At 41.5% G+C, this 23510-nt stretch overlaps 1 protein-coding gene across 1 annotated transcript; it reads left to right on the forward strand.

Annotated features, from left to right (window-relative positions):
* Positions 1–4498: 4498 nt before the first annotated feature.
* Positions 4499–8818, forward strand: LOC123059620 (wall-associated receptor kinase 3-like). Its single transcript, XM_044482144.1, has 4 exons — positions 4499–5474; positions 5562–6056; positions 7350–7499; positions 7570–8818. The coding sequence occupies exons 1-4, from the start codon at positions 4586–4588 to the stop codon at positions 8769–8771; spliced, it is 2736 nt and encodes a 911-aa protein (XP_044338079.1). The 5' UTR covers positions 4499–4585; the 3' UTR covers positions 8772–8818.
* The last annotated feature ends 14692 nt before the right edge of the window (positions 8819–23510 follow it).

A 23510-nucleotide genomic window follows, 5' to 3' on the forward strand; every position in this document is an offset into this window, starting at 1 on the left:
TACACTCACCCAACATCCCAAACATATCCAAAAATTAAAAATAAAACCTAATAACAAAGAGCAACAGAAAAACAAAAGAAAAAGCACATAAAAACAAAAAAAAATACTACGAAAACGAAGGGAGAGATAGGAGGGCTGCATCGGACAGTTAATGTGCTTCTCCCGGAAGGAAATCGACTGGCCCAAAAAATAAAGGGCTAGTCAGAAAAAAGAAAGAAGCCCACACAACAAACAACACAAGTTAGAAACAAATACAGCACGAATCTTAGAGAAAAATCCAATGGCCACAAAATTGACTGACCTAAAAGTGAAATTTCAGCTGACTGAAATGTAGATAAAGTGAACACAAAGAGCATCCTAACACAATCTGTAAAACACGAAGATCTTTGAGACCCTATGTCATTATCCCTAAACCTTGCGAGAAGACACCTGCAACACAAGAATCTGCAACAAGACCCAAGAAGGTCATCATCTTTAACCACGACATAATCACCGCCACGCTGGTTCCCTTTTCTTTGCCTCATCGCTGATGTCAAGGAAACACATGTGCATCCAACACACCTGCACCAGCCTTGGCCATCTGTAGTGTTGAGTACTGCTATATGTGCCCCTTCCAGAAGGAATAGAACTAAGATCTGGCTCCGACGCTGCAGCCGGGCCAACCACCAGGGCAAAGCAGGACATCTCTCCAACAACAACATAAGGAAAAAGGAGAACAACAAAAGAAAATCATACCGGCGATGAGGAAGAAGAAACTCTGTCTCCACAGAACCACTACCCATCTGAGGTCCAACCCAGCCATTGGTCGACCTCTAGACACTGTAGCCCGCGACCTCGATGAGATCTGGGAACCCCCCACCCTGCTGGCTCCTAGACAAAGGCAAGAGCCCCGCCTGACTGCGGACAAAGCCCGGGTGACATACTAAGACGCGACGCCGCCGCAACGGTCTCAACAACGTCTTCCTCAACCCTAACCCTACTGAGTACCCAAACAATCTCTAGATCTGAGGTTCCAACTCCCTCCCTCCATCGGAGCGGCTGGCGGAGGGAGAGGGAACCAGCGCCGGCGCCGGTTGATCACAAAGGGACCCACTCCTGTTCGCCTGGCGAAACACTTTTAATACTTTGATAAAGATGATGCAATTAGACTGAAGCAACGATGTTTGTCACTCTTTCATTCACACGAACATTACCAATGAGTTAAGAAGAACGCTTGAGCATGGGCCGCATTATGGGGTTGGGCCGTCACTTTCTTTCCTTCCCCAAACGAGGCCCCAACCCAATGCGCGGCGCTTCCGTCCGCCGTCTTGCTTCCCCGCCGCCGGCGCCAGTCTTGCCATATGCACCGCCGACCTGAGACCCAGCCCCCTCCCCACACACCACTCACTGACTCACACACACACACACCACAAACCGCCGCCGATAAAAATGAGCCGCCTCCCCATCCTCCCGCCGGCCGGCCGGCGTGATAGAGAGAATCGAGCGAGCGGGAGCGCCACCTTATTCGAGCTGTTACGATGGTGGAGAAAGCTGCGGAAAAATTGGCTACAACTTCCCTAAGTCCCTAATGTTGGTTTGATGTTATGTATTTCTTTTGTACAGAAAGTCAAGCACCTCAAGAGGAAATTATCATCTGTTGGTAGAAGGAATGTTGTAAGTCTCTTTTCTCTTCTTGTGTTTCTTTTTTCCTTCTCTTCTTATCATTTTGATTGCTTGTCTGATGTTTGTTTTGCTGGGGTTTCCCCTTTGTGTATTTAGTTTATTTTGGATTTAATGATGTTCTTATTATCTTTTTCTTGTAGAGGCAGAAACGATCGTCTGATTTCCCTGTGTGTTCAACATTCACTAGATATTCTGGAAAGTTCTTCTCAGGAGTTGTTGATGGCATGTGTCCTAGGTACAAGGGTGTTATGCAGAATTATGGATTGGGTTGTCTCCTCAGTTTTGTCCGTAGCGAGGTTCCTCTTAGGCTTGTTAAGTGGCTTGCATCTAGGTTTGATGTTCCTGCGTCTGAGTTTCAGTTGAAAAGGAAATTCATCCCCTTAACTAAGTATGATATCATGACATCCTTGACCTCCCAGTAGATGGTGAGCCACTTGTTTCTGATCCCGAGTCTGGCCGTGATTTTATCCTCTCTCATTTCAATCTTACCAGTATCCCTCCAGTGTCCTTTTTCGCCAATTTGCAGTGTAGTAAAACTTGTAAGTACATGCATTTTACAGTAGTAGTTACACTGCAAATTAGAAGTTTCTGACAATAGTTTTTACTCTGGGATTTACACTGGAAATCATGTATTTACAATGTAAAATACAAGATACTTACAGTAGTTTTTACTGTTGGATTTACACTGTAAAACATGTTTTTACAATGTAAATTACAAGATACTTATAGTAGTTTTTACTGTGGGATTTACACTGTAAAACATGTTTTTACACTGGAAACTACAAGATACTTACAGTAGTTTTACAGTGGGATTTACACTGGAAGTCATGTTTTTACAATGTATTACAAGATACATACAGTCACTGTAAAACATGTTTTTACAGTGTAAATTACAAGATAATTACAGTAGTTTTTACTGATTTTCACTGTAAAACATGTTTTCACAGTGGAAATTACAAGATACTTGCAGTAGGTTTTACACTGGGATCTACACTGGAAATTACCAGCTACTTACGCTAGAATTTACTAGGGATTTACACTGGAATTTGTTTATTTTCCTCTGTAATTATTCTTGTAAGTTTTCTGAATTTTTTTACACTGTATTTTTTCCATTTCGAAACAACTTCAGTGTTTTCAATGAAATTTCCATGATGATGTCAATGTAATCGATCCCAAAATTTATGTAATTTCCTAGAATTACAGCAGTTGTTGATCTATCTCTTTTTGTAGATGAAGAAATTTCCTCCCCTGATTTGTTCATGTGAGAGGTGAAGAGAGGAGTTGGCGAGCAGTTGGGACTGTTTTTGCTTACCTGTGGATCATGATGCCGATTTCCTTCTGATGTCCTTCTTTCTTGCTGCTCTTCTGGTTTCTGTTTGCCCTCCTTCTGCCCATCGCCCATGGCCGCCTCCATGTTCTCCCTTCTTTTTTTCTCCCCCTTTCTGATTCACTTTTTGTTTTGTTAGGTGAGATCTGTCCAGTGGTTTGCGGGAGGGGTTTGGCCCTTTTCGTGCATTGCAAGCTGGGCACATGCTGGGTAATGCCTCAGGTGCTCGATCTTCAGTTCTTCGGATTAATCGACCTGCCCCCAATCCATGTACAGTTGCGCATTTGTTGTCACTTTTCAATTGACTTCTGTATATCTTACCTCTCTCCAGCGGCCAGAATTTTTACTCCGATATGCCCTCGGTTGCAGGTGCAGCCTGAACAAACAGCAGCTGAAATTGGGGATGAATTCAGTTACTGTTAGCAGATGTCAGTTAGCTTATCTTCCACTAGGCGGGACTGAAGATTTCCAGACGGCTGCCAGGGTTGATGGGGACGGCATCCACAATCGATTGCGCGGTACGGTTCCACATTCCACAATCAAGTTTCTGCACAGATTGCTGGCTTGCTCATTAGCTCATATGTTTACCATCAATCCCCTGTCACGTTAGCAATTCTTTTCTCTGTGCAGCATGAGCCACAAGACTAATATTGCGATGTGATCCGCTGTGGGTAGAAATCAGCCGGCCCGCCAAGACTTGTCAATGCCCTCTTCGATGGGCTAGAATATCCTACACAAATCGGCATGCATTGACTGACTTGCGAGGTCGCAGGTCGACCACATTAAAAGTAAGCCTGTATTATAACATGACCATGTCGGCCTCACTTATCAAATCAACCACAGCTACAGGCGTGGAATCCCTGTACAGGTGCGCATGTCTTGTTCTGCATCTCTAACTACGAGCCAGCGGTCAGAAGTTTTGCTTCTGTATGCCCATGGGGTGCAACTTGAACAAACAACAGCTAAAATTGGGGATGAATTCAGTTACTGTTAGTAGCTGTTAGTAAGCTTGTCTTCCACTAGACAGGACTTAAGATTGCAAACAGCTGCCATGGTTGATGAGGATGGCATCCACAATCAATTGCGTGAGACCCTACTCGTCAGTTTATGTGCGGATTGTTGTGGCTTTGCCTGCTCATATGTTGGCCTCAATTTGCACGACAAGGGTTTTCAGCCGCCTTTCTCCATCACAGTTTGGCATGAATTTCCTGTCATGATAGCAATTCTTTTCTCCGTGCGATGTGATTCATTGTGGGTAGAAATCCGCCATCTGGCAAAGACTTGTCAATGCCCCCTTTGATGGGCTTGAATAACCTGCACAAGACGGTAGGCATTGACTCGACTCGGGGAGGTTGCCGGTCGACCACATGAAAAGTAGCCCTGTATTCTAATGTGTCCATCTCGGTCTCACTCGATCAGTCACTCATCAAATCAACCACAGCCATAGGCACCCGAGTTCAGTACAGGATGGGTACTTCTTATGGCCATTCACTGTGTCTTCTTCGATTGGATAACATATATACATCGTCGCTCTGGTGCCTGACTTGGATTTCTTGAGTGAAAGTTGAGGGGCCACACAAGGTGTATAGATAGATCATGGCCGTCTTGCTGCAAATGATGTATGCATCACTCTTTCTGCTAGCATCCGTGGCTCTAGCCAGCCACGATCCTGAAGGGAGTTGGGCACATCCAGGTGCCACTCTTGAAGGTTGCCCGACGAGCTGCGGCAATCTGAGCGTTGACTACCCCTTCGGCATCGGATCCAGGTGCTCCCGTGGTCCTGATTTTAATCTCACTTGCGACGACACCACTAAGCCCCCCACGCTCTTCCTGAGCGACGGCATCAGTGAGGTGCTCGATGACCTTGCTGTTAGCTATCAGGATGATGGCAATCTTGACAAAATATTCAGTACCTCCTTCCGGCATACCATCCTCATGAAACCCGGTGTCCATGTCTATGACTGGTCTTTCAAACCGCCCGGTAGGTCCTTTGAGTACATCGGGCAAACAGCTCTAAACATCACCGGCTGTGACCTGGACGTGTATTGGGTCAGTGACAATGCCGGCACTACCACACGGGCCTGCAGAACTGTGTGCCCAGACCAAGCGAGCACAGAGACGGTGGCTAGGCACCGTTGTAACGGTACCGGCTGTTGTAATTTTAATGTTGGTGGCCTTGACAATGGTGCTTTTCACCTTAAATTTGTCCAGGGGCACACCAAAATCAATAACGGTGCAGGGTCTAAGTCTAACCGGACTGCTCCACTGTGGGATAGAATCAGTATAACAGATGATGGTGGTGTCATGATTTCCTGGAGCATAGTGGATCAACCCAACTGTGTTGCTGCCATGCGTGACAGGACAGCATACGCCTGTGTCAGCAAGAACTCCGACTGCTACGATACTGGAGAGGGCTACGCCTGCATCTGCAATGACGGCTATGCAGGCAACCCCTTCATTCCGGATGGCTGCTCCAACGACAAAGGTAACTATTATATTGATCAAGCAAGAAAAGTTACAACTTCTTTAGATAAAACTTGAATAGATGCTAACCTTTTACCGCTCAAACTAGGGTATAGTCCAATTCCGAGTAGGGCTGACTGTACACGTCGATGTGGTAACATTACTGTGGAATTCCCATTTGGCATAGAAGAGGGTTGCTTTGCCCGGGAAGAGTTTCACCTCAACTGCACAAATACAACGTCATCGGCTGTTCTATTGCTGGAGGATTTTGAGGTGACCGGCATGAATATTGAAAAAGGGACCTTTGAGTACAACGGCCATACCCATGGACAAGTAGAACAAATATCTGGAGGACCCATCCTTTTTGTGGGTTATGAGTTGTTCTCCTCTCTTCAGTGGGTTGCTGCCAATCTAAGTTGCCTAGAAGCCCAACTTAATATATCTGGATATGCTTGTGTGAGTATCAACAGCAGGTGTGTGGGAGTAAATGCTACAACTGACTATAGCTTTTTTGAAGCTCCTAAAGAAGACACCTATGTCGGTTACCGTTGTAAATGCACAGACGGCTTCAAAGGAAACCCATACATCCAAAATGGCTGTCGAGGTACCCTCTATCTCTCTCACACATGCACGCACGCATTGCACATAATGTATATAACCATTTCAATTTCATATGGCATCTACCTAGTAGATTGTTTCTGGCTTCCGTTGCACGCATGTCGTGCATACAAGATAACTTTCATTATCCATTAATTAGGATTTTCTTCGCCATTCCAAAGCGTAAAACACGTCTCAAGAGTCAAGTTTGACCAACACTTGTACCATTGGATTTGTATCTAGAAGTATTGTCCAATGGCATCACTTTTGTATTACATAAATCACATTTTATTGGTTTAGTTATTTTTAGGTTGAAATCTTTGGATGTGTGGTCGCTTTACAGTTTGGAACAGAGGGAGTACCAATGTTACTACCTCCATCTTAAAATACATGAAAACTACTCTGCTAAACATCTATATGTTTAGATGTCTATTGATAAAGCCTGTATAGATTTTGTATGTACATCATGAAAACTAGTTTTACAGTGTTTGTACTTACATATTTGTTGAAAGACGAACAGTGTTTGTACTTACTTATTTATTGAAAGGCTAACAGTGAATGTTGCTCATCACTGGAGTACCTGGGTAATTTGAGTTTGCCCAAAAGATTAAGGAAGTGCAAAATTGGGAGAAAACGGGTCCCTAAATTTGTCATGAAGTATGCTTAGAAGTTAGAACCCCAACTTGGAAACTAATCTAGGCTAGCGTATATCAGTGAACCAAATTTATACTCTTACATGTAGGCTGGATGGCTGATCATTGGCTCTCAAGTGGGAGTCACAACATTTGATCTTGTAGAGACTTTTTGACGTGAGGTATATTTTGGTGCATAAAACTTGTTGCAAATATTCCAAAATACCAACCACCCAAACTGCCGTTAGAGAAAATCAGAACTACTACTAGATACTCGCTCTATTTTAATATATTTGTCCATGGCATCGGGAGTTTCTGCTTCAAAATATTTGTTCATTGAGAATGTCTTTGCTCTCTGGCCCGTTCATAGTATGTCATTTAATATGGCACGCATGATAATTTCTCATTAACTCCCACATTATGTGTTTTATTGTGAAATGAAGAGAGTAATTGTTAAATTTCTACAAAGAAGTTGCACAAACATATAAAAATATGTGTGTTCTTTTTGCTGGTGAATTGTCATTACATTGCGAAAATTACTACTCCACTTTCTATTTGCTTTATACCATCTATATAGGTTACAGTCAATTGTGTTTTGTGTTAATCGGGGCATGTACTCTGTGTTATGTTATTTACTTCATTGACGCACAAGATCTTGTTAATTTCAGATATTAATGAATGCCTCCAACCAAACATCTGTAAAGGGAACTGCCATAATATTGAAGGAAGCTTCTATTGTACGGAATGTCCTCGCAATACCGAGTATGATCTGGACAAAATGCAGTGTACAACAACAAAACAACATATTCTGCTTTCAGGTAAGACTAAATTGTTGTTATATTTGATAAAAAGTATAAAAAGAAACTTAAAAGAGCTTCATGGCTTCAGGTATTATTATTGGGTTGTGTGCTGGCTTCGGCATTCTAGCTCTGAGTTTTAGTGCAACATTTCTCATTCGTAGATGGAATACAAATGTTCAACGACAACTACGGAAGAATTATTTCCAGAGGAACCATGGTCTTCTCCTTGAATCGTTGATATCATCTGATGAAAGTGCAAATGACAAAGCAAAGATTTTCTCGTTACAAGAGCTAGAAAAAGCAACAGACAACTTTGATAGGGCACGCATCATTGGGAGTGGGGGCCATGGCACGGTTTATAAAGGCATATTATCTGATCAACGTGTGGTTGCAATAAAAAGGCCTAAGGTCATTGAGCAGGCAGAGATCACCCAATTCATCAACGAGGTCGCAATCCTCTCGCAAATAAACCACAGAAATATTGTAAAGCTCTTTGGGTGTTGTCTGGAAACTGAGGTTCCACTGCTCGTGTATGAATATATATCTTGTGGCTCACTGTCTCAAGTCCTGTATGCTGACTCAAGTAATGGTTTTTCTTTGTCATGGGATGGTTACTTAAGGATTGCCATGGAAACAGCAGGAGCTCTATCTTATCTCCACTCAGCGGCTTCAGTATCAATCTTCCATCGTGATGTGAAGTCCTCGAATATTCTCATCGACGAGGACTATACAGCTAAAGTTTTGGATTTTGGTGCTTCTAGATTGGTCCCAATTGATCAAACACACATTGTTACGAATGTGCAAGGTACATTTGGGTACTTGGATCCAGAGTATTTCCATACAAGACAGTTCAACGGGAAGAGTGATGTGTATAGTTTTGGTGTGGTACTGGTGGAGTTGCTTCTCAGGATGAAGCCTATTTTCACGAGTGAGTCAGGCACAATACAGAACTTGTCAAGCTACTTCCTCAAGGAGTTCAGTGAGGGAGGGATAACAGGTATTGTTAATTCTCAGGTCCTTGAGGAAGCAAGTGAGGAAGAGATCAACAATGTTGCCAGTCTTGCAGTGGCATGCCTGAGACTACGCGGTGAAGAACGACCCACCATGAAACAAGTCGAGGTGAAATTGCAGATTCTACGAAGCAAAAGGGTGAAGTTATGTCAAGTGGATGCAAGAAATGGAGAACAAACACAATCAATGTTACTAACTCGAAGGGCTAGAGTTGCTCGCCGGTCGTCTACCATGCCACTAGGTGACAGAGACAACGTAGCGTCGACAGACAATCAATGATGATATGCCTTACATGTTCTCTTTTTTTAGAATTCTATGGCTTACATGTGGAGCTTGTGCCATTTGTTAGTCGACTATGCTACATGTGTTTATTGAATTTACAATACTTGATTATATTTCCTCTGGTCAGATGATTGGAATTGTATTGTAGGCAGTACAAGGTAGGGAGTAAAGTTATGTCCGATTAATTACAGGTATAGTGATGTTAGACAAACCCGTTTGTCATGGGATTTCCTTGTACGTTTTCTTGTGTTCTTTGGCTTCCTGCTTCTCCTGTAATTTATTTATGTAAACTGATTATTACCTGGAAGTGTTAAGTGAGTTGCTGGTGTTTGTATTGATGAAATTTTTCAAGACTACGGCTAGTACGTAATAGTACTGTTTTTAGTCTTGTCATTTTTTGCCCCAAATTGATATAATTTACCATGAAGAGGAAATTAGATGCTCACATCTAAAATTCTACGTTTGCTTCTGAAGCTAGACATTCACACATTAATTAAAGGAAACAGATATCCAATTTTTTTTTCAGGGTGTTAATTTTTTTCTCTAATGATAATTTGCTTGTGTCATGATAAAGGGAGGTGGCTCCCATGATTTGCTCCAGGATGAACAGTAAAGTCACAATAAATCTTAGCAATCAAAAAAACGGAAGAATAAAGACAAATTTTGGTGCTCCGAACCAAATTTAAGCATTAAATTTGTTTTCCACACAGGGCGCAAAACTCGTACCTTCTTCATTAAGCTTTTACAAGCACACACAAAATTGAACAGTTGCATGTCTAATCTGTCCGGAACTTTTTAATGTCTGAAAGAATTATTCATTTTAATGTTATCATCAATAAATTCTTCATACTTTCCTGGATGCACCTTCGAATGCTCAATATCTTTGTAATATAATACACATTGACATGTCTTCTCAACATATCATCAATAAAATTCATTTACAGGAGAAGCAGAAATGCGTGACACTATAATACAAGGAAATATTATTCCAGTTAAAAGCCTACCATCATGATACTTGTTATTAGTTATTGCCTGGACATAACTCAACTCCCTATGCGAAAGCTGGAAACGTCTTTTCCTATTGAGGCCGACGGGTTCGTGTTATATAGCGTGGGGCGCACCTCCCAACCATAGCGCATACATTGTTGAGATTACATATGAGAGGGAGATATTCAAGGAAGGGATGGAACTTGGAGAGAAAGGAAAAGGAAAACAAACCTATCTCTATCTATCTATCCTAACTACCTGGTGCGCCGGGGTGCAACATATCATGTGTTTAACACCCTCCCTTAATCACAACTTCATTAAGTTAAGATTATGCTTGAATTCTTCAAAACTCCTTGTGGGCAAAGGCTTGGTAAATCCATCTGCAATTTGATCCTTGGAATGCACAAACCTGATGTCAAGTTGCTTTTCAGCAACTCTTTCTCTGACAAAATGAAAATCTATCTCGATGTGCTTTGTCCTGGCATGGAACACAGGATTAGCAGAAAGATAAGTGGCACCAAGGTTGTCACACCATAAGCATGGAGCTTGTTTGCTTTTCACCCCAAGCTCTTTCAACATAGACTGTACCCATATGATTTCAGCTGTAGCATTTGCTAATGCCTTGTACTCTACCTCAGTACTTGACCTGGATACAGTAGCCTGTTTGCGTGCACACCATGATATTAAATTAGGTCCAAAAAAGACTGCAAAACCACCTGTTGAGCGCCTGTCATCCAGGCATCCTGCCTAGTCAGAATCAGAAAATGCATTGACAAGTGTAGAAGATGACTTGCTGAAATTTAGACCTATGTTTAGAGTATTTTAACATATCTGACTATGCGCTTGGCAGCTGTCAAGTGAACACCAGTAGGTGCATGCAAAAACTGGCAGACTTTGTTGATAGCAAAAGATAGATCAGACTTGGTAAGAGTTAGATACTGAGGAGCTCGTACAAGACTTCTATGTTTTGTGCTATCTTCCTGACTCAAAAGTTTACCTTCTGTAAGAGACAATTTTTCTGAGCTGGATAATGGAGTGAGTGATAACCTTGCAATCCTGCCTTTTTAACCAGATCGGCCACATACTTTGCTTGAGAGAGATGAAGTCCATTCGGATGCTTCTTTACCTCAATCCCAAGAAAGAAATGCAAGTCTCCGAGATCCTTTAACGCAATATCTGCACTCAAGTCTTTTAAGAGACTTTTGATTGCTTCATCAGATGAGCTGGTCACAATAATATCATCAACATAGATGAGAACAAATATGCATGTATTGGATCTGTTATAAATAAACAATGATGTGTCTGATTTAGAAGGAACAAATCCAAGTTTTTGCATCTTGTGACAGATACGAGAGTACCACGCCCTTGGAGCTTGTTTTAATCCATATAGGGCTTTATCAAGCTTGCACACATAAGAGGGAGCATTCTTACTTTCAAACCCAGGAGGTTGTTTCATGTACACATCCTCTTCCAGAACACCATGAAGAAACGCGTTCTGAACATCAAGCTGCATGAGACTCCAACCTCTGGAAACAGCAATGGACAAAACAAGACGAATAGTGGCAGCTTTTACCACATGACTAAAAGTATCCTCATAGTCTATACCATATCGCTGTTTGAAGCCTTTTGCAACGAGCCTAGCCTTATAGCGATCAATGGTTCAATCAGATCTCCTCTTAATTCTGAAAATCCACTTGCAATCAATTACATTTTTACCTTGCTGTGGGGGAACAAGGTGCCATGTTTTGTTTTTCTTTAGTGCCATGTACTCTTCATTCATTTGCTTCTTCCACTTATCATTACAAAGTGCTGCATCAAGGGTTTTTGGCTCATCTAGTTCTCCTGTGGAACAGACCAAACCATATTTAGTTATATGTTTGTAATTTACTGGTTGAGTTACCCCTTGTTGTAGTCGTGTACGTCGCGATGGTGGAGCAGCAGAGTCCATAGCCGCAGAGGATCAGGGGGGACAGGATCATCAGATGCAGCTGCAACTGATCCCGAGGGGGATCCTATCACGGCAGCAGCTCCAGCAGCCGCAGAGCTGGCCAGATCTTCTATGGCCAACTGCTGAAGCGCCGCGTCCACGCGAGGCGCAGAGAATCCCGAGCCCCGCGCGTCTGCGCGCGGCGCCGGTCGGCCGACCGCTCGTGGGGGGCCTCGCTGGGTCCGCGCCCTCACTGGCGCGTGCCGCGTCCCGCCGCTTGTACGTGACCGGTTGTTGCGGCGTGAGTCCAGTGCAGAGGCGCGTGTCCTGTGCGGGGTCGTTGCGGCGTGAGTCCAGTGCAGAGGCGCATGCGCCTGCGCCTGTCCCCTCTGCGGTGGCCGATCCCGAGGAGGATCTGATGACCCACAAGTATAGGGGATCTATCGTAGTCCTTTCAATAAGTAAGAGTGTCGAACCCAATGAGGAGCAGAAGGAAATGATAAGCAGTTTTCAGCAAGGTATTCTCTACAAGTACTGACATAAGTGGTAACAGATAGTTTTGTGATAAGATAATTTGTAACGAGCAACAAGTAACAAAAGTAAATAAAATGCAGCAAGGTGGCCCAATCCTTTTTGTAGAAAAGGATAAGCCTGGACAAACTCTTATATAGAGAAAAGTGCTCCCGAGGACACATCGGAATATCGTCAAGCTAGTTTTCATCACGTTCATATGATTCGCGTTCGGTACTTTGATAATTTGATATGTGGGTGGACCGGTGCTTGGGTGCTGTTCTTACTTGAACAAGCATCCCACTTATGTTTAACCTCTATTGCAATCATCCGCAACTACAACAAAAGTATTAAGGTAAACTAACCAGAGCATGAAACATATGGATCCAAATCAGTCCCTTACGAAGCAACGCATAAACTAAGGTTTAAGCTTCTGTCACTCTAGCAACCCATCATCTACTTATTACTTCCCAATGCCTTCCTCTAGGCCCAAATAATGGTGAAGGGTTATGTAGTCAACGTTCACATAACACCACTAGAGGCTAGACAACATACATCTCATCAAAATATCGAACAAATACCAAATTCACATGACTACTAATAGCAAGACTTCTCCCATGTCCTCAGGAACAAACGTAACTACTCACAAAGCATATTCATGTTCATAATCAGAGGGGTATTAATATGCATAAAGGATCTGAACATATGATCTTCCACCAAATAAACCAACTAGCATCAACTACAAGGAGTAATCAACACTACTAGCAACCTACTAGTACCAATCCCGAACTTGGAGACAAGAATTGGATACAAGAGATGAACTAGGGTTTTGAGAGGAGATGGTGCTGGTCAAGATGTTGATGGACATTGCCCTCTCCCTATGGGAGGAGCTTTGGTGATGACGATGGTGATGATTTCCCCCTCCCGGAGGGAGGTGTCCCCGGCAGAACAGCTCTGCCGGAGCCCTAGATTGGTTCCGCCAAGGTTCTGCCTCGTGGCGGCGGAGTCTCATCCCGAAAGGTTGCTTATGATTTTTTTCCTCGACGAAAGACCTCATATAGCAGAAGATGGCCATCGGAGAGCCAACAGGGGGCCCACGAGGCAGGGGGCGCACCCTTGGGGGTAGGGCGCGCCCCCACCCTCGTGGCCAGGTGGGTCCCCCTCTGGTGTACTTCTTCCGCTCAATATTTTTTATTATTTCCAAAAATGACTTTCGTGGAGTTTCAGGACTTTTGAAGTTGTGCAGAATAGGTCTCTAATATTTGCTCCTTTTCCAGCCCAGAATTCCAGCTGCCGGCATTCTCCCTCCTTATGTAAACCTTGTAAAATAAGAGAGAATAGGCATAAGTATTGTGACATAACGTGTAATAACAGCCCATAATGCAATAAATATTGATATAAAAGCATGACGCAAATGGACGTATCAACTCCCCCAAGCTTAGACCTCGCGTGTCCTCAAGCGGAAGCCGATAACGATAAATATGTCCCCATGTTTAGAGGTAGAGGTGTCGATAAAAATAAAATACGGACATGAAGGCATCATGATTATTCTCATAACAGCAACATATATAGATATTGTCATATGATTTCTTATGCTCAAGTAATAATCTATTCACAATGCAAAGTATGAATCAAAAACTTTATTGAGAACTGACAAACTATAATCTTGATCATTGAAGCAATTGCAATTTATCATAACATCAGAAAGAGTCTATGTCAGAGCTTTATAGCAAGTCCACATACTCAACTATCATTTAGTCTTTCATAATTGCTAACACTCACGCGATACTTGTGGTTATGGAGTTTTAATCGGACATAGCGAAAGATAGGGACTTAAAGTTTCGCATCCCAACCTTTTACCTCAAGGGTAATGTCAAAAATAATAACTCATGCTCCCCTACATCTAATTAGATATATCTATCAGGATCTTTTCAACACATTGTGCTTGCCAAAGGATAAAATGTAAAAACGAAAGGTGAAGATCACCATGACTCTTGCATAAGGTAGAAGATAATAGTAAAAGATAGGCCCTTCGCAGAGGGAAGCAGAGGTTGCCATGCGCTTTTAAGGTTGGATGCACAAAATCTTAATGCGAAAGAATGTCACTTTATATTGCCCCTTATGGTATGAACCTTTATTATGCAGTCCGTCACTTTTATATCTTCCACTCACAAGATCGTATAAAGCTTATTTTCTCCCACACTAATAAGTCATACATATTTAGAGAGCAAATTTTATTGCTTTGCACCGATGACAACTTACTTGACGGATCTTACTCAATCCATAGGTAGGTATAGTGGACTCTCATGGCAAAACTGGTTTAAGGGTTTTTGGAAGCACAAGTAGTATCTCTACTTGGTGCTGAGAATTTGGCTAGCATGAGGGGGAGAGGCAAGCTCAACATGTTGGATGATCCATGACAACATACTTTATCTCAGATATAAGAAAACATAACCCATTACGTTGTCTTCCTTGTCCAACGTCAACTCTTTAGCATGTCATATTTTAATGAGTGCTCCCGATCATAAATGATGTCTATGATAGTATATTTATATGTGAAACCTCTCTTTCCTTATTACTTCCTATTAATTGCAATGATGACCAAAGCTATGTCCTCCAACTCCCAACAACTTTTAATCATCATACTCTTTCTATGTGAAGTCATTACTCTCAATAAGATCAATATGAACTCTCTATTTCTTTTTTTCTTTTTTTCTTTTATTCACTCAAGATCATGGCAAAATAATCAAGCCCTTAACTCAACACTAATCTTTATTATATATATCTCACAGACTTGATTACATAGACAGATCATAAAGCAAAACTCAAAAATAGAACATGCCATAAACTTTATTCTACTAGATCAAGATACTACTAATAGGATCGAACTAAGAAAAACGATAAAGATAGGAGTGTGATGGTGATACGATACCGGGGCACCTCCCCCAAGCTTGGCAGTTGCCAAGGGGAGTGCCCATACCCATGTGATTATGTCTCCTTCTTTGTTGTTGGTGAAATATTCTTGGCGATGATGCCCCTCAGGATACGATTCTCCTCCTAGAGCTTATTGACTTGCTTCTTGAGGTCCATTATTTCCTTAGGAAGCTTTCCTGTAACTGCTAAGGCTCCTTGCACCCAAGGGTGTTGCATAGCTGCGGGAGAACAAGTGACACTCCTCTTCATATTTTCATAAGAAAGAAATCTAACATTGGAAGGGATAACCAAGTTTGGAATAGCTGAGCTCTGTAGTTCCCCCATCGTGAACCCAGCTCGGAAGCGACAAGTGATTTCTTGATCCTCCATGGCATCTACACTCATCAAGTCAGCCTCCATCTCTTCCTCCATTGCTGGCCCAAAGTGGTCAGCGTTGCCGTTCGCTCTTGGTTCCGATGCCGGATGAGACACCCGGCTCTCCCCGACTGACTCTTGAAAAGACATCTTGCTCTAATCTGCAGCAGCAACAGCTCGAAACGAAAACAGAGGATAATTGTGTGATACAGGAGTCAAAACCTTCGGGAGAATATATAATGAATTTTTACTGACCAAAATACGTATCGTGCAAGAAAACGGAGTCCGGAGGGCACACGAGTTGCCCACGAGCCAGGGGCGCGCCCTCCACCCTCGTGGGGCCCTCATGTCCTTCCCGGCCTACTTCTTATTTTTTTATTTTTCTAAATTTTCCAAAACGGAGAAATATTGCTTTAAAAACTGTTTTGGAGTCGGTTTACTTACCGTACCACATTCCTATTCCTTTTTGGAGTCTGAAACGTTCCGGAAAGTGTCCCTTATGTACTCCTCCGGGGTTACGGTTTCAATAACATTGGTTTCAACATTTATAGGATTACATGAGATATAGTGTTTAATTCTTTGAATGTTCACCACCTTCGGATTTGTGCCTTCGAAGTTTTTGATTTTTATGGCATCGGAACGATAGACCTCCTCGATAATGTAAGGGCCTTCCCATTTAGAGGGAAGTTTTCCTGCAAAAAATCTTAAACGAGAGTTGTATAGCAATACATAATCACCTACATTAAACTCACGCTTTTGTATCCTTTTTTCATGCCATCTTTTAACTTTTTCTTTAAACAACTTGGCATTTTCATAAGCTTGGGTTCTCCATTCATCAAGTGAGCTGATATCAAATAACCTCTTCTCACCGGCAAGTTTGAAATCATAGTTGAGCTCTTTAATAGCCCAATATGCCTTATGTTCTAGTTCGAGAGGTAAGTGACATGCTTTTCCATAAACCATTTTATACAGAGACATACCCATAGGATTTTTATATGCAGTTATATAGGCCCATAATGCATCATCAAGTTTCTTGGACCAATTCTTTCTAGACCTATTGACAGTCTTTTGCAAAATTAATTTGAGTTCTCTATTACTCAATTCTACTTGACCACTAGACTGTGGGTGATAAGGAGATGCAATTCTATGATTAACATCATACTTAGCAAGCATTTTACGGAAAGCACCGTGAATAAAATGTGAACCACCATCAGTCATTAAATATCTAGGGACTCCAAACCTCGGAAAAATAACTTCCTTAAGCATTTTAATAGAAGTGTTATGATCAGCACTACTAGTTGGAATAGCTTCTACCCACTTAGTAACGTAATCAACAGCAACTAAAATATGTGTATATCCATTAGAGGCAGGAAAAGGTCCCATATAATCAAAGCCCCAAACATCAAATGGTTCAATAACAAGTGAATAATTCATAGGCATTTCTTGACGTCTACTAATATTACCAATTCTTTGACATTCATCACAAGATAAGACAAACTTACGGGCATCCTTGAAGAGAGTAGGCCAATAAAAACTGATTGCAATACCTTATGTGCAGTTCTATCTCCAGCGTGGTGTCCCCCATAAGCTTCGGAGTGACACTTGGCGTACGATTTGTTCGTGTTCATGCTCAGGTACACAACGTCTAATAACACCATCTACTCCTTCTTTATAAAGATGTGGGTCATCCCAAAATGTAATGTCTCAAATCATAGAAGAACTTTTCTTTTGTTGGTATGTGAAACTAGGTGGTATAAATTTAGCAACGATGTAATTAGCATAATCAGCATACCATGGAGTACTACGAGAAGTACTTATAACATTTAATTGTTCATCTGGAAAGCTATCATCAATAGGTAGTGGGTCATCAAGAATATTTTCTAACCTAGACAAGTTGTCTGCAACGAGGTTCTCAGCTCCCTTTCTATCAACAATATGCAAATCAAATTCTTGTAGCAAGAGAACCCACCTAATAAGTCTAGGTTTAGCATCTTTCTTTTTCATAGGATATTTAATAGCAGCATGATCGGTGTGAATAGTTACTTTAGAATCAATAATATAAGGTGTGAACTTATCACAAGCAAATACAACTGCTAAGAATTCTTTTTCACTAGTAGCATAATTTCTTTGAGCATTGTCTAGAGTCTTACTACCATATTTAATGACATTTAATTTCTTATCAACTCTTTGCCCTAGAACAGCACCTACAGCATAATCACTAGCATCACACATAATTTCAAAGGGTAAATTCCAATAGGTGGCTGAACAATAGGCGCAGAGATCAATGCTTTCCTAAGTATTTCAAATGCTTCTACACAATCATCATCAAATACAAATGGTATATCTTTTTGTAATAAATTAGTCAGAGGCCGAGAAATTTTTGAAAAGTCCTTAGTGAACCTCCTATAAAAACCGGCATGACCAAGGAAACTTCTTATACCTTTGATGTCCTTGGGACATGGAATCTTTTCAATAGCATCAACCTTGGCTTTATCCACCTCAATACCTCTTTCAGAAACTTTATGCCCTAAGACAATGCCTTCATTAACCATAAAGTGGCACTTTTCCCAATTCAAGACAAGATTAGTTTCTTCACATCTCTGCAAAACTCGATCAAGGTTGCTCAAGCAATCATCAAAAGAGGATCCGTAGACAGAGAAACCGTCTATGAAAACCTCACAAATCTTTTCACAAAAGTCAGAGAATATAGCCATCATGCATCTTTGAAAGGTAGCAGGTGCATTACATAAACCAAAAGGCATACGTCTATAAGCAAAAGTACCAAAAGGGCATGTAAAAGTAGTCTTTGATTGATCATTGGCTAACACAGGTATTCGAGAGAAACCAGAATAACCATCTAGAAAGCAAAAATGTGTATGTTTGGATAATCTTTCTAGCATTTGATCAATAAAATGTAAGGGGTAATGATCCTTTTTAGTAGCCTTATTTAATTTGCGGAAATCAATTACCATCCTATAACCTGTAATAATTCTTTGCGGAATCAATTCATCTTTATCATTAGGGATAATAGTGATACCTCCCTTCTTAGGGACACAATGGACAGGACTTACCCACTGACTTTCAGCAACGGGATAAATTATACCTGCCTCAAGGAGCTATAGTATTTCCTTTCTTACCACTTCTTTCACTTTAGGATTCAGCCTTCGTTGATGATCAATAACTGGTTTGGCATCTTTCTCCAAATTTATTTTATGTTGACATAGAGTGAGACTAATGCCCTTAAGATCATCAAGAGTATATCCAATAGCAGCACGGTGCTTCTTCAGAGTTTTCAATAATCTCTCTTCTTCATGCTCTGAAAGGTTAGCACTGATAATAACAGGATATATCTTCTTTTCATCAAGATAAGCATATTTAAGAGTATCAGGCAACGGTCTAAGCTCAAACATGGGATCACCCTTGGGTGGAGGGGGATCCCCTAGGATTTCAATAGGCAAATTGTGTTTCAGAATAGGTTCCTGTTTAAAGAATACCTCATCTATTTCCCATCTTTCATTCATAAACATATCATTTTCATGGTCTAGCAAATATTGTTCTAAAGAATCACTAGGAGGTACGGCAATAGAAGAAAGACCAATAATTTCATCCTTACTAGGCAATTCTTCTTCACGGTGTTGTCTACTAAATTTAGAGAAATTAAACTCATGAGACATATCACCCAAACCAATAGTAACAACATTCTTTTCGCAGTCTATTCTAGCATTGACGGTGTTCAAGAAGGGTCTACCAAATATAATGGGACAAAAGTTATCTTGTGGGGAACCAAGAACAAGAAAATCAGCAGGATATTTAGTTTTTGCACACAGGACTTCAACATCTCTAACAATTCCCATTGGTGAAATAGTATCTCTATTGGCAAGTTTAATTGTGACATCAATATCTTCTATCTCGGTGCGTGCAATATCATGCATAATTTCTTTATATAAGTCATAAGGTATTGCACTAACACTAGCACCCATATCACATAAGCCATGATAACAATGATCTCCTATTTTAACAGAAATAACAGGCACGCCTACCACAGGTCTATGTTTATCTTTAGCACAAGGTTTGGCAATTCTAGCAGTTTCACCGCAGAAATAAATAACATGCCCATCAATATTATCAGCCAAGAGATCTTTAATAATAGCAATAGTAGGATCAACTTTGACTTGCTCAGGAGGTGTATAAGTTCTAATATTGCTTTTACGAACCACGGTTGAAGCTTTAGCATGATCCTTTATTCTAACAGGGAAAGGTGGGTTCTCAACATAAGAAGTAGGAACAATAGGATCATTATAAGTGACAGTCTTTTCTTCAACTTTAATAGGTGCAACTACTTTTACTTCTATGGGAGGATGATATTTAAACCACTTCTCCTTGGGGAGATCAACATAAGTAGCAAAAGATTCACAGAATGAAGCCACTATCTCAGAGTCAAGTCCATATTTAGTGCTAAATTTACGAAAAACATCGGTATCGATAAAAGATTTAACACAATCAAACTTAGGTGTCATACCTGACTCCTTACCTTCGTCGAGATCCCAATCTTCAGAGTTGCGTTTAATTCTATCCAATAAATTCCATTTGAAGAATTATATATATAATTGCGATCATCATAAAAGAGCCAGCACAAGAAGTATCGAGCATGGAATGATTATTATGAGAAAGCCGAGCATAAATTTTTTGAAGAATTATTTCTCTTGAGAGCTCATGATTGGGGCATGAATATAACATTGATTTAAGCCTCCCCCAAGCTTGAGCAATGCTTTCTCCTTCGCGAGGCCAAAAATTATATATATAATTGCGATCGCGATGAACAAGATGCATAGGATAGTACTCTGATGAAATTCCAATTTCATTCGTTTATAGTTCCATGACTTCGTATCATCACATAGCCTGTACCATGTCGATGCATCTCCCTTCAAAGATAAAGGGAAGACCTTCTTCTTAACAACATCATCGGGTATACCTGCAAGCTTAAATAATCCGCAAACTTTATCCACATATATTAGGTGCTCATCAGGATGCTTTGTTCCATCTCCTACAAAAGGATTATCTAGCAGTTTTTCTAACATACCCGAAGGAACTTCAAAGGGAACATTTTCATTTTCAGTAGGTTCAGTAGGTTGAGGAGCAACTCTTTGCTCTATTGGTCGGGGTGAATATACCCCGAACAAGCCCCTCAGAGGATTACTTTCCATAGTAACAAGTGACAGTAAATTTCAGCACACTATATAAATTTTTTCCTTACCAAATTCCACCTACCAAAGGTGCTTCACTCCCCGGCAACGGCGCCAGAAAAGAGTCTTAATGACCCACAAGTATATGGGATCTATCGTAGTCCTTTCGATAAGTAAGAGTGTCGAACCCAACGAGGAGCAGAAGGAAATGATAAGCGGTTTTCAGCAAGGTATTCTCTGCAAGTACTGAAATAAGTGGTAATAGATAGTTTTGTGATAAGATAATTTGTAACGAGCAACAAGTAACAAAAGTAAATAAAGTGCAGCAAGGTGGCCCAATCCTTTTTGTAGCAAAGGACAAGCCTAGACAAACTCTTATATGGAGAAAAGTGCTCCCGAGGACACATGGGAATATCGTCAAGCTAGTTTTCATCACGTTCATATGATTCGCGTTCGGTACTTTGATAATTTGATATGTGGGTGGACTGGTGCTTGGGTGCTATTCTTACTTGAACAAGCATCCCACTTATGATTAACCTCTACTGCAAGCATCCGCAACTACAACAAAAGTATTAAGGTAAACCTAACCATAACATGAAACATGTGGATCCAAATCAGCCCCTTACGAAGCAACGCATAAACTAGGGTTTAAGCTTCTGTCATTCTAGCAACCCATCATCTACTTATTACTTCCCAATGCCTTCCTCTAGGCCCAAATAATGGTGAAGTGTTATGTAGTCGACGTTCACACAACACCACTAGAGGCTAGACAACATACATCTCATCAAAATATCGAACGAATACCAAATTCACATGACTACTAATAGTCCTCAGGAACAAATGTAACTACTCACAAAGCATATTCATGTTCATAATCAGAGGGGTATTAATATGCATAAAGGATCTGTACATATGATCTTCCACCAAATAAACCAACTAGCATCAACTACAAGGAGTAATCAACACTACTAGCAACCTACTAGTACCAATCCCGGACTTGGAGACAAGAATTGGCTACAAGAGATGAACTAGGGTTTTGAGAGGAGATGGTGCTGGTGAAGATGTTGATGGAGATTACCCTCTCCCGATGAGAGGAGCGTTGGTGATGACGATGGTGATGATTTCCCCCTCCCGGAGGGAAGTGTCCCCGGCAGAACAGCTCTGCCGGAGCCCTAGATTGGTTCCGCCAAGGTTCCGCCTCGTGGCGGCGGAGTCTCGTCCCGAAAGATTGCTTATGATTTTTTCCTCGACGAAAGACCTCATATAGCAGAAGATGGCCATCGGAGAGCCAACAGGGGGCCCACGAGGCAGGGGGCGCGCCCTAGGGGGTAGGGTGCGCCCCCTACCCTCGTGGCCAGGTGGGTCCCCCTCTAGTGTACTTCTTCCACTCAATATTTCTTACTATTTGCAAAAATGACTTTCATGGAGTTTCAGGACTTTTTGAGTTGTGCAGAATAGGTCTCTAATATTTGCTCCTTTTCCAGCCCAGAATTCCAGCTGTCGGCATTCTCCCTCCTTATGTAAACCTTGTAAAATAAGAGAGAATAGGCATAAGTATTGTGACATAACGTGTAATAACAGCCCATAATGCAATAAATATCGATATAAAAGCATGATGCAAAATGGACGTATCAGGATCCGATCTCCTGCACCGCTGGCGATCCCGAGGCGGATCCTTTCGCCTGCGCCGCTGCCGATCTCGAGGCGGATCTGTCTCCTGCCACGGGACACATGGGATATAACCCAAATTTTGCACCATTTGCTTCATTTTCTTCGCAGTTTTCTCCTGTTTCATCAACACAGATCTCACGCATGCCATTAGGTGAGTCAGTCAACAAATGATCATCAACATTTTGTCCCCCTTGATCAAAACTAGTGAGATGAGGTGGTGAGAGAAGAATTTCTTCTTGAAGACGTGCACCGGCATTAGGGTGAAGATCAGCGAAAGGAAATTTAGTTTCATCAAAGACTACATCATGGGATATGTAAACACGTCCCGTGGAGGCATCGAGGCACTTGACCCCCTTATGCTGAGCACTATAGCCAATGAAGACGCACTGTTTTGATCGGAACATGAGTTTGCGATTATTGTAGGGACGTAGGTTTGGCCAACACGCACACCCAAAGACACGAAGAGACTTATAGTCTGGTTTGGTGTGAAGAAGCCGTTCTACCAGAGTTTCATGATTAATGCATGACTCGGTAGCATGTTTATGATATGAACGGCAGTGAGAAATGCTTCATCCCAAAATTTGAGAGGCAGGGAGGCACCTGCCAAAAGGGCAAGGCCAACTTTAACGATGTGTCGATGTTTTCGTTCGGCTGGCCCATTTTGCTGGTGCGCATGAGGGCATGGCACGTGGTGTGAGATACCGAGTGTCTGGAAGAAGGAGTTTAATTTTTCGTACTCCCCTCCCCAGTCGGATTGGACATCAATGATCTTGCTGTCAAATTTTCGTTCAACGAGAGCTTGAAAGTTTTTGAAAACTTGAAACACATCAGATCATCTCTTTAAGAGATAGATCCAAGAAAAATTGCTATAGTCATCGATGAAGCTAACATAATAATCGTGTCGACCAACAGAGGTGGTGGCAGGACCCCAAACATCAGAAAAAATTAACTGTAATGGTTTGGTAGAAACACTTGTAGAAATTGGGTAAGGAAACTGATGACTTTTAGCTCTATGACATGAATCACAAATTGTTTCATTATGACGCTCACCAACAAATGGGAGCTTATTTTTCTTGAGCAACCTTTCAAATAAAGAAAAAGAAGCACGTCCTAAACAATCATGCCATCGTGTGGAGGAAAGCTTGATAGCACACTTGTTTATTTTGTCTT

The sequence above is a fragment of the Triticum aestivum genome, chromosome 3A (genome assembly GCF_018294505.1).
Source record: "Triticum aestivum cultivar Chinese Spring chromosome 3A, IWGSC CS RefSeq v2.1, whole genome shotgun sequence".
Classification (NCBI taxonomy): Eukaryota; Viridiplantae; Streptophyta; class Magnoliopsida; order Poales; family Poaceae; genus Triticum; species Triticum aestivum.